The sequence below is a fragment of the Megascapheus bottae genome, chromosome 2 (genome assembly GCF_031878675.1).
Source record: "Megascapheus bottae isolate mThoBot1 chromosome 2, mThoBot2.hap1, whole genome shotgun sequence".
Lineage (NCBI taxonomy): Eukaryota > Metazoa > Chordata > Mammalia > Rodentia > Geomyidae > Megascapheus > Megascapheus bottae.
Window position 1 is genome coordinate 35,739,963 of NC_143510.1, and position 11,902 is coordinate 35,751,864.

At 47.5% G+C, this 11,902-nt stretch overlaps 1 protein-coding gene across 1 annotated transcript in view; it reads right to left on the minus strand.

Annotated features, from left to right (window-relative positions):
• Positions 1-1,945, minus strand: part of Frmd4b (FERM domain containing 4B) — a 132,308-nt gene extending 130,363 nt beyond the window's left edge. The window contains exon 1 of the mRNA XM_090323916.1: positions 1,773-1,945. Coding sequence (XP_090180042.1) covers positions 1,773-1,934 — 162 coding nt within the window. The 5' untranslated portion in view covers positions 1,935-1,945. The remainder of the gene's footprint in view (positions 1-1,772) is intronic.
• Between the last annotated feature and the right edge of the window lie 9,957 nt (positions 1,946-11,902).

An 11,902-nucleotide genomic window follows, 5' to 3' on the forward strand; every position in this document is an offset into this window, starting at 1 on the left:
TCTCCTCCTTCCCCCGAAGGCTGCTGCTCTCGACGTGGCTTTTGGATTCCATTTCAAAAAATGCACGATATGGCAGATGTGTTATACAAAGCAGGAACTATGTAAAAGCAGAAGTTAAAATGTTATAGTTTAACAAGGGTGACAAGAAGACATAGATACTTTAGACTTCTGATAGTCCAGCCTTAGGTTGGATTTTTCATTTTGCTAGATCGATGAAAAAAATAATCAAGCACCGCACTAGTGTGGGTCACAGTATAATGCCATGTACATTCTGCCACGTACATTCTACCACGTCAGGAATGGGGTTGGGGGGTGGGGGAAGACAGGGAGGAGAGCCTGGAACTTCAACAAACCTATTCTGCATCACAAGAATGATAGTGTATTTCCACAAACCCCTGGTATAGTCTTCCTACTTTAACAATGCAATTAGAAACCTCTCAAAGATTTTAAATCAACGCACAGTACTTTCTGCATGTGTACTGGCACTAGGGTTGATTTCAAGCTTTTTCCACTCAATGCTAGCTAGCACACTACCACTTGAATCACAATCCCATTTCTGGCTTTTTGTTTGTTTATTTTTGGTGGTTAATTGGAGATAAGAATCTTGTACACTCTCTTGCCTGAGCTGGCTTCAAACTTTGATCCACATATCTCAACCTCCTGAGTAGCTAGGGTTTACCAGCACTCAGCTAGCATAGTGCTTTTAAGTCTATCAAGTAGTGTTGAGGAAAACAACCCGGGTAAAGTTGCAGCCTCAGAGGGCAGAGGGGGTTAATGTCACCTAGCTGAGGGAAGTAGCCACACTGTTTGGCCTGTAAGATGGGACCCTCCCCCCCTCCCCCCCCCCCCGCCCCCGCCCCCCGCACAGAAAGAGGTCAAGCAAATGGAAAGGTAAGCACACTGCTGCTCTGCCAAGCCACCCTTCCCATCAGCCAGTTAAGAAACGGTCACCAATTGCGGTGGCTCCTTCCAACCCCCCCCCCCCCCCCCCCCCGCCCACACACAATCACATTTTCCTGGCTCTGCCTTTGCAAGTGGAGGCTACCTGACGGAACACTGAAATCAAAGGGGATGAGGAAGAAGGCACCTCAGGAAGAGTCGCTCTGACAGCCAGCGGGGGTGAACTAGCTTTCCTTGCTCAAATGCCACCCCCACTGCCAGGAAATAAAGGAAGAAGCAATCTCCAAATGCCACAGGCAGTCTCTGCAGCAGGGTCTCTAGGGCACAGCTCCAGGCGCCCCCCGGACCCTGTAATCACTGGGTGGAGGGGTCTTCCAGGGCTGGGCGCCCCTGGCATCCCACCATCACTGGATGGGGGGGTCTTCCAGGACTGGGCACCCCCCAGCACCCCACCATCACCGGGTGGGGGGGTCTTCCAGGACTGGACACCCCCAGCACCCCACCATCACCGGGTGGGGGGGGTCTTCCAGGGCTGGGCACCCCCCAGCACCCCACCATCACTGGGTGGGGGGGGGTCTTCCAGGACTGGGCACCCCCCAGCACCCCACCATCACCGGATGGGGGTGTCTTCCAGGGCTGGGCACCACTAGGTAAGCCCTCTTCCCCGGGCGCAGCCACAGGCGCTTGGACCCAGCAGTCCAGGGCGCAGTGGAGCCATCTCCCCCCCCACCTCGGCCCCCGCCCCCTGCCCAGACACCTGAGCGGAGTTGAACGAGCGATGGGGGAGGGGAGCGAGCCGTGCAATCCTACAGGTGGAGCCGGCTTCCCACCAACCCCGCCAGGGCCCCCTGGGCGCGCCGCGCCCCGCTCACCTGGTACACATCCCGCAGCCCGCACCACGTCCGCAGCACCTGGTGGCACGCCCGCAGCCTCTCCGTGTACCATCTCCGCAGCGTGGACACCGTCAAGTTCCACACGAAGCGGCTGCCGCCGAACACCAGGTCCTCCACGCCGCACATGAACACAGAAGCCATGCCTCCTTCCCTCCCAGCCTGGCAGGGGAGCGGAGGGGAAGGGAAGGGAAAGGAAGGGAAGGGGAGGGGAGGGGAGGGGTCCTCAGGCGATCCCAGCAGCTGCAGCCCCAGCCACCCAGCCACCCTCGATCCCCCCCACCAGGCGACGGACGACGCCGGCTGCTGCCTCCGTCCCCGGCTTTCAGGGTGTGCGCTGGCCGGGCGCGGGCGGCAAGCCCTGGGATTGGGCGGCCGCCAGCCAACGGCTGCGCCTGGCACTGGAGCCCGGTGTCCACCCCGCCCGCCCGCCAGCCCGGGGCCTGGAATGCCCTGGACCCTGGACGGCGCGGACTCCCCCGTGGCGCTCCGAGGCGGGGCGGGGGCGGGGAGCCCGGCAACTCCTCGCAGGCAAAAGACTGGAGCTGCATTTCAGTGCACTTGGCTTGCACGTCCCGCGTGCACGCACACACACACACACACATCCTTAGCCACTTAGGAAATCCCCCTAATTTTACCCTACACAGTCTTTGCTTGCCATCTTGCTCCGTCCACATTGGTGAAACACCTCTGGGGATGCCACCGATGCAAAAGGAAAAGGAAAGAAAAGAAAAAATCCTCCAGAGCATCCCTGAGGACTCCCGGCCCCCGGGGAGCTGCGGCGCACGTCGTCTCCTTGGTTCTGCCAAAGCCAGCAGCTAGAGACAGACGCCAGCCTCAAAGCAACAGGGCACTGCAGCAGCCAGAACTTGTCTTGGCGCCTAACTTGGGGGTCTGCGGAGGTGGCCAGGGGAAGACACGACCCTCACATCCCCACCACTGGAGCTCTGGATCTTTTAGCAAACCGCTTGAGGTCCTCATTTGAGACTGTCTGGTTTGTGTCTGAAAAAAAAATTACTAATCCAGCTTCTGGATAAAGCTTGGCTTCCATCAGCTGTCATGACAGACAAACATAAGCAGGTAGTTCCCTGTCCTTAAAAAACCCAACGTGTGGCTCCTCAGAAGGCTGATATCAGAGGATGGTGGTTCAAAGCCAGTCCAGACAGGAAAGTCCAGGAGACTCTTATCTCCAATGAACTAGCAAATAAAGCTGGGAGGTTTGGTTCAAGTAGTGGAGTGCCATGCCAGACTTTAGTTAAAAAGCTAAGGGACAGCATTCAGACCAAGTCCCAGGATCCATACCAAAGAAAACAATGTACCTCAATGTACCAACAAAACACAAAAACATCAACAAGTACGGAGTGGGGGTTGGGGTACAGGTTGGGGGAGGAAGGAGGGGAAGGAGCTGTTTCAAATAACTCAAGAAATTTTCAAGTCCTGCAAGGATCTTAGAGTCTGTCTCCCCCATCCCCTGCTACTTTACTTCTTAGCACTTTTTAGTTCCATGCAAACCAGTGCCATTTCTCAGGAAAAGCACAGTAGGGGATTTCAGGATGGAGCTTCTCCCAAAACCATCTCTAAAACAACTGTTTGGATTTTATTGTTGGTCGCACACCTGTGTTGTTATCTTTGTTATTAATGGTAGAAAGGGAAAGTACCAAAGCCTTTCTCTTTCTAAGTAGCTTGAGAGACTGCAGGACAGAAAAGCAACAAGTCAATCAGGTTTATTTCAGGTTTCAAATGTGCCTTTAGAATATGAATTCTGTCAAAGGGTGAAGGACACACAATCTGTTGTCAAAGTGCCTGTTGTTTTTTTAAAGTGAAGGTAACCAGAATACTTAAATGACGTTTCTTTTACAAGTAAAAAAAAATATTGCTGCCAGAAGTAGGTGGTACAAAAAAAATTCCTAAGAGTTCTTGCTGGATTAGTTTTCAAGCACAAGTTTGGTCAATCTTTCTTTTCAGTAAATCTACTCTACATGCACTTTTAGTACTAGCAGTCGAATGGCATTTTCCAAGACAGAATTATGGCATTTACATAAAATCTAAATACACAAAGTTTTACTGCTTCAAAGGAAAATGAATGATGGTTTGAATAAGAAATGCCATCATGTGGATGGAAAATTACTGAATTCCAAAACGGCTGCTAGGGAGAGCAAGCGGTGGTGGGTACATAGATGGTTTTTAATGATAACATTCTCGGAAGTGTCAGGCAGCCATGGAAATACCAGAATAACACCTCCAACAGGCCAATTATCTGTGTCTCATGGCACCGTTCTCTGAGCAGAGATGCTCAAGAAACACATTGGCAGGACCCCAAGGGGTTTGGGTGTAGTGTGTGAGTGGTCATTTCTAATCTCAGTCAGACACAGGACAGTTCCAGTATCTGTGTTGTACTGTTATGTAGAAAATGGGATAGAGCCAGCAGATCAGTACCTCCTGGGAACTAGAGCATCAAGCCCCCAGGATACTCCAGAATCAGAAACAGTGAAGCTAGGGAAGTTAGCAAGCTGAGTTTTCATGGGACTTGGGAGGATTCTGACTCGCTCCCAAACTGGAGAGCCAGGGAGGTACAAGAAGGAGGCAAGAAGGTCAATCTCCTCACAGAGACACATGTGTTTTCAGTGGCTCCTCAGGACCCATGGGCTCTCAAATACTACTGGGAGGAGGCAGTTTGATGGTACTTTTTAGGCAAGTATTCTGCCACTTGAACTATGTGACTAGTCCTTCCCCCCACCTCCCCAGTTCTGGGCTTGAGCTCAGAGTCTGAACACTGTCCTTGGACTTTCTCAAGGCTAGAGCTCTACCACTTGAGCCTCAGCACCATTTCTGGCTTTTTTCTATGTATGTGGTACCGAGGGATCGAACCTGGGTTTTCATGCATACTAGGCAAGCACTCTACTACTAGGTCAAACTCCTGGCCCAAGTCCTTTTGCTTTTAGTTTGTTTTTCAAATAAGGTCTCATGGTTTTGCTTGGACAAGACATCTCTCAAATAGCAGGGATTACAGACATGCCCTATTACTTCCAAACCCTTGAATACAATTCTTAAATCATCAAAGTCTCAGTGACAATATTGACAAAATCTCAGGGACACTATTAAAACCTCCTACTGGCTTGGAGTTTGGCCTAGTGGTAAAGCGCTTGCGTAGCATGCACAAAGACCAGGGTTGAATTCCTTGGTACCACATACATAGAAAAAGCTCAAGGATAGGGTTCTAGCCTTGAGAAAAAAACCCAAGGACAGTGCTCAAGCTCTGAGCTCAAGCCCTAAGATTGGCAAACAAAACCAAACCAAACACCTTCTACCTTGGTTCAGAAGAAGATAAGGTGAAATTCTTTGAGCCAGATGTTGTGCATGGCTATTAGCAAGAATCAGCCTTCAAGGGAAACCAGCCTCTTGTAACTACTGACATTAGGAATTGTTTCTGCTCCTTGAATTCAGATAAAACAGCAGAAGTAAAACATTTTGTTAAATTCTACATGTTATATAGATCTGTTTTTCTTATCCCTTTCTGTGTGATGGGGGACAAACAATTATTTGGCAGAACTTTAGCTGGTCTTTTTTGAGTTCCCATAAGGCTTTTAGAAGCTCCGTCTTCCTCCCTGGATTCAGACTTTCCTAAGCATTCAGAAAAGCAAAGCTGGATGCAAGACAATTCACCTCAAATCCCCAGGAACCTACATATGGATGCATCTTATCAAATGTCTCTCCTCTCTGGCAGAAGCAGAGGTCTGGGTTTCAAGGGCCAGAGGTTGGAGCAAGTTCAGGCTCTTTCACTCTAGGAACTGCCATGTGTGGCAGGTGCACACAGATGGTCAGCTTGAAGAAGCCAGCACCCTGAGTGTGTATCACCCTTATAGTAGAGGAGTCATAGAGACGAACCAGATCCCCCCACCACAGCTTGAAGCATATGTGAAATTTTCCTTGCAAAGAGAGCAACATGAAGCCAATTGTAAATTGCAAAATCATTAGCACTGTGTTTTTAGAAGAGGATTTCCCTTCTTGCCAGTCTAAGCAGCCTGCAATACACTGTAATTTCCTGCAGATTTCTCTCTCCCTCTCTCTTGATAGATGCTTCAGGTGGCAGCATTACTCATCCACCTGGGAGCTACACTCTGGCTGTCAAAGAGAAACCATCACTCTCCCTGAGGCTCCTGCTGGTTCTTCTTTGGGATCAGCAGAACTGAGAACACTGTGTCAGGAAGGCAGCACGGCCTAGAGCCCCTGGCTCTAGAAAGAGGCAGCGAAGAGACAGCATACAACTTCCAGTGGTTCCCTCTGTCTGTGCCTGTGGTGATGCATGTCTGTCATCTCAGCTCTCAGGAGAATGAAGCCAGAGGATCATGAGTTCAAGGCTAGCCTAGGCTATATGGCAAGACCCTGATAAAATAAAACAACAGACTCCTTCCAATATCTATGGATATTTTTCACCTGTACTGTTGACATGCTTTGAAAACCTGTGAGACTGAATTCTGACAGGCCACAAGCAAGGGCAGCAGGCAGTGGAAAGGGAGGTCTATCTGAATGGTTCCCAGGCAGGAGTACTTCCTGACCTCCAGCCTCCAGCCATTTTGCAATGCAGGAGACATGTTTTGGCTGTCACAACTGAAGGGCGCTACTGGTCGCTCAGGTAGAGGTGGGTGTGGGGTAGTTCTGAATATGGGCAGCACACAGGATAGACACACAGCAAAGGACCCATCTGCCATAAGTGTTGCTGGGCTATAAAGTTCAGGTTTAGTTCATCCAGACACCTCCCTCCTTTCCCTACGACTTCCATCGTGAGAAACACCATTCCCTTCGCCATATCTTTTCTTCCAAAGACACACTGGAGAAGGACTGAACGACTCCCCACCAATGCCTGGTTCTCAGGTTTTCCTGCCCTCACAAAGGACAGGGAATGTTGAGATTTTCCACATGCATTTGCTATTCTCCTCTCTGGGTGCAAGGATTTCCATTGTAAGGTAGTTATAGTTTCATGTTTACTTTTAGCTTTCTCATTTCACATAAAAAGTCCATAGTAGGGCCGAAGTCTTTCTTTGGCATATTTTATGTGTTATTATTTTTTTTTGCCAGTCCTGGGCTTGAGCTCAGGGTCTGAGCACTGTCCTTGGACTTTCTCAAGGCTAGAGCTCTACCACTTGAGCCTCAGCACCACTTCTGGCTTTTTTCTATGTATATGGTACCGAGGAATCGAACCCGGGTCTTCATGCATGCTAGGCAAGCACTTTAACCACCAGGCCAAACTCCCGGCCCCTTTATGTGTTATTTTTATTTTCTCTTCTTTGGTTTTTGTTTTGAGAAGGGGACTCCCTATGTAGCTCAGGCTGGCCTAGAACTCATAATCTGCCTCCCGCTGCCTCCCAAGGACTGGGAGGATAGGTATCCATTACTACGTTTGGTATGTTTGAAAAATACCAAGTCCCTCTATCCTGGCCTAAGGTAGAGTGCTAGTGTCTCCTGCATCCATGCAAGGCTACAAAAGTTCCTTGTGAGGCAGATGAAAGAACATAGCTAGACATGACAGCCCACTTTTCCCCTCACCCCACTTCTCTATCTTAAACAGCAAGCTCTATGCAGAACCCCAAAACATCCCAGAGATGGGGTTGCCTGACATTTATAAAAAAGATTACAAGTCAAGATACAGCAAAGACTCATGTATAGCCATGCTCATTGCTGTACTACTCACCATAGCCAAATCATGGAAAGAGCCGGATGCTCCTCCTGGATGATTCCATCAAAGAAAAGTGATGTGATATGTGATGTGATGTGTGTGTGTGTGTGTGTGCGTGTGCACGTGTATGTGTACATGTACATATATACACATGGAATTTTGCTCATCCCTAAGGAAGAATGGTTTTAATGCCATTTTCAGGGAAATGGACTGACCTGAAGAAATTCATGTTAAAGCAGGTTCAGGGTGACCAAGGATACATGTTTTCTCTCATATGTAGAAGTTAGATCAAAATTATAAATACACATGTAGACATATACAGGGTCATATGCATATATATATGTAAACATTAACTAAAATACAGTCTATTCAGGGGAGAATTCCAATGGTATAACCTCTTTGAACGACTTACAATTTAACAAAACAAAAACCAAGAGGCTGGAAGAGGTCAAGGGGAGGAGAGTCCACGAGTGGAAATGGGGAAGGTAAGGGAAATGTAGTCATTACAGACAGTGAAAATGGAACCAGGTAACTTAAGTGGGTGGGGTGGGGGAGGAAGAGATGAGGAGAATGATGGAAGGGGTGGTATTGATCAAGATGCATTCTCCTCATCAATTGACAAGTTGAATCAAAACCCTTTCTACAACTACTTAAGGGAGATGGGGTTTCTAGGACAGTCCCTCCGCTGGAATGCATCGCATGCAGCAGGCATGTTCCATGACCTGTGCTCTGTTCAGTAAATGCCTGGCTGCCCAGACATGATGCCAAAGGCAACAAAAGGCCCCTCCACCCATTTCTAAGGAATGCCAGATGGGGGAGCCAGCCCTATTCAGAAACCAGTGGTGGAAGTTGGGAGAGGGTCTTAGTCACTCTGTGTGTGGCTGGCACCTCGCAGGCAATCAATAACTACTGATTGCGCCGGACAATGAATGGCTGTGTCTCCGTGGCGAATACAGAAAGTAGTCATCCATTCCTGAGCACACTGGTTTGTTCATGAAAGACGAGGCTCTGTGCTGCAGTGTGCATGGGGCGGGGGTGAAGCGCTCGGGGCTCACTGTGACAACACTGAGCTTGATCTCTATCAAAGTGGGGAAGTCACATGTGGGGAGGGGGCAGTGTCACGGGAGTTATAACAGAGACATGTGATGGAGAACAGACTCAAAGAATGCCCACCCCCCTAGGATGTGATACGTTAAGCTGAGACTTGAGGACTGGATTTAGGTGGGGAAATGACAGAAGAAAGGGAGACTTGAGGGGCAATTCAGGACACAGGAAGCTAGAAGGACTAAGGTCCTGTGGCAGGAAAGATCCCGTGTTTGTGGAATTTCAGGTAAAGGGGAACAGGGGTCATTAGAGGGCGGAGGCCTGGGAGGAGAGTTGGGAGTTTTACAGCTGCAAAGAACAGGCTTGTGGTGAGTTAAGGAAATGTCCCCATACCCGAGTCCACCTGCTTCCAGCCTGAGTGGTTCTACCACGGGCACTCAACCTGAAGAATGGAGGAATGCACTAGTGGGAGGTTCTGTTTCAACTCCCTGCTGCCAGTGGCTACGTGGGCTTGTCCTTCCCTTCCCCTTACAGAGCGCCCGTCAGGACTGGACACAGGCAGGCCAGAGGAAGGAAGAAGGGAAGAGGAGTGGGACCCTGAGGTGAGGGGATGCAATCATCAAGCCCCACAAGCTGAGGCTGGTTCACTTCTGCAGCCACACTCAGGCTTTTGCAGCTTTTGGTCATCACAAAGGGTTCAAAATATCAGGCGCTAAATAATAATATCGGGCCTCGAGGCAGCTATTCAGCTTCTAATATTTGGTAAATTCATTCTACTACTAGAAGCAACAACAGCAACAAAAAGATCAAAAAACAAAAACCAAAAAGAAAGCAAAAGTTCCTTCACTGCTCAACAACTTCATCTGTTATTCTGCCAAAGCAACAGCTTTTTTTATTGCAGGAAGAAGTGCAAAAGGGAGCAGGGGTGTTAGGCTCTGCACTGAATCCATTTTTACCTTGTTTTTTCCTTTGTGTGTGGGGGAAGATGCCGAAGTTTGAACTCAGGGCCTGGGCACTGACCCTTAGTGTTTTGTTTGTTTGTTTTTCCTCCTCTCTCTCTCAAGGCTGATGCTCTAGGACTTGAGCCACAGCTCTACTTTCAATGGATAATTGGAGAGAAGAGTCGAATGGGCTTTCCTGTCTGAGATAGCTCTGAATCTTGATCCTTCTATCTCAGCCTCCTGAGTAGCTAGGATTGTAAGTATATGACCCACCAGTGTCCAGCTTTCTTTACTCCTAGTCTACTGAGCAGACAGTGCAAATTCTGGTCAGGTTCAGGTTTAGAATCCATTTGTATAGATGGAAAGGCATTTGAAGGGGTGTTGATATTCTGGAAGTCAGAGAGGTCGGGCCTTCCTCCAAAAGGAATGGGAACAACTTGTGACCCACCTCTCATCCCTACAATTTGTCGCCTTTAATTCTCACCTAATCTACGAGCACATCCACGATGATAAAAATAAAGCTGCAATGAATTAATCCAGGTAGCACCTATTTCCTAAATAAATAAAAGTGGTTTCACTTACTGATTCCCCTGTCAATATTCATAATATTTTCCCTAGGTCAAGTTGAGAAACTGATTTTGGTCCCATTTCAAGATAAAATGACACATTCAAGGTCCTGAAATGAAGAAGAAAAACAAATGTATACCCCCCCAACCTTTATTTTTCTATTACGCTGGTGTGAAAAATTATAGGTAAATAGATAACAGAAATCAGCCAATGACAAAGGTTTGAAAAGTGTCATGAAACTCACCAGGCCAGGTGTATCTGGCCTTCAAACAAATACGTCAATAGGTCATAAAAAACAGGCTATTTTTTTTTCTATGATTGCTAAAATTGCAGAATGGTTTGGTGAGATGATTGCTAGGAATTTCAAATATTTGGCTCTCAGCAGTCAGAGCCAAAGCAAAGCAAAGCCTATCCAAAAGAAAAAAGACATGAAAGTATTTCTTGTATTGTGCTCTCCTAAAATTAACTTTAGAGTGGATGGTAGCAACCTGCTGTTCTTAAGTAAACACTGGTTTGTCTACAAGAAAAAAAAAAGCAGCAGTACACAGCTGGGCACGGGCCTTGAGGGCCATGGATAGTTTATAAACTTTTGTCCTCCAGCCCCAGTGATCAGGCAGCTACAGACAGTCTTTGAGCCCATGGAAAGGAAGAACCATGCAATCTGATTTTGAGTCAATTACAGAGCGGGAACAGAGATTTCACTTCTGAAGGAGCTAGCAGCTAAGGAATCTAAGATAGGCTTTTGTGATGATTCCAGTCTGATGAGCTAACACATGGTGGTGGGTTACTCCTTGTGTGCTTAAGAGGCTTGGCAGATAACATTGGTTGTGTATCCACTGGCCATTTCCTCTTTTGTAAACCATCTCATCTTGGGGGTGGCCATTTTCTGTGCCAGTGGGGTGAATAATGGCGTATCTAAGGAAGATGTGGTATACTGCTGGGGGAATCAGATACAATGTAAAACTTTTCCAGAGTTCTGGAAAAGATGACCCTCTTTGAGGGGATGGAACAAAACAAGAATTCCTCATGACATGAAGGGAAACAGAATATCACCCGTCATTAGAGCAATGCAAATCAAAATCAGAAGAATGCACTGCTTTGTGCCCATTAGAAAGACTATGAGAGAAACATGAACAATAACAGTTGGCAGAGATGTGGGCAAATGAAAACCACCTACATTGTTGGTGGGAATGTCAAATGGTTACAGGCATGATAAACTGGGACCCCTGAGAAAATTCCATAGGCCCCAGTTATTTCATTCTTAGAAACAAACTATAAGAAGTAAAAAGAGACAGGTGCGGTGGCTCACTCCTGCAATCCTAGCTAATCAGTCTCAGGAGGCTGAGATCTGAGGATGCAGATTCAAAACCAGCCTGGGCACTAAAGGGCCTGAGACTATTAGCTCCAATTAACCTCTAGAAAACGGGAAGTGGGGCTTCAGCTCAAGGGTAGGGTGGTAGCCTTGAGCTGAAGAGCTCAGAGACAATGACCACGCTGCGTTCAAGCCCCATGACCCACAGAAAAGAAGTAAAAAGAGGTGTTTAAAAACACCTATACAGAAAAGCTCGTGGTCCCACTATTCACAGTAGCCTAAAAGTAAAATTAAACTGCTTATCTTCTAGCTTATGAGTACAGTAAAATAGGTGGCATAACCATACAATGGAATATTGTTTAGCAATAAAAAAGGATATGGCATTTACAAAAGAGAGCTGAAAACATGTTTATATAAGAACTTGGACATGCATGCTCACTGCAACATTACTCTTAGTAGCCAAAAAGTAGACAAGTCAAGTGTCTATCACCTGGTGAGTGAACATGACATGTCTATACCATGGAATATTATTCAACCATAAAAAGAATGAAATATTGGTAAGTGTTCAACAGGA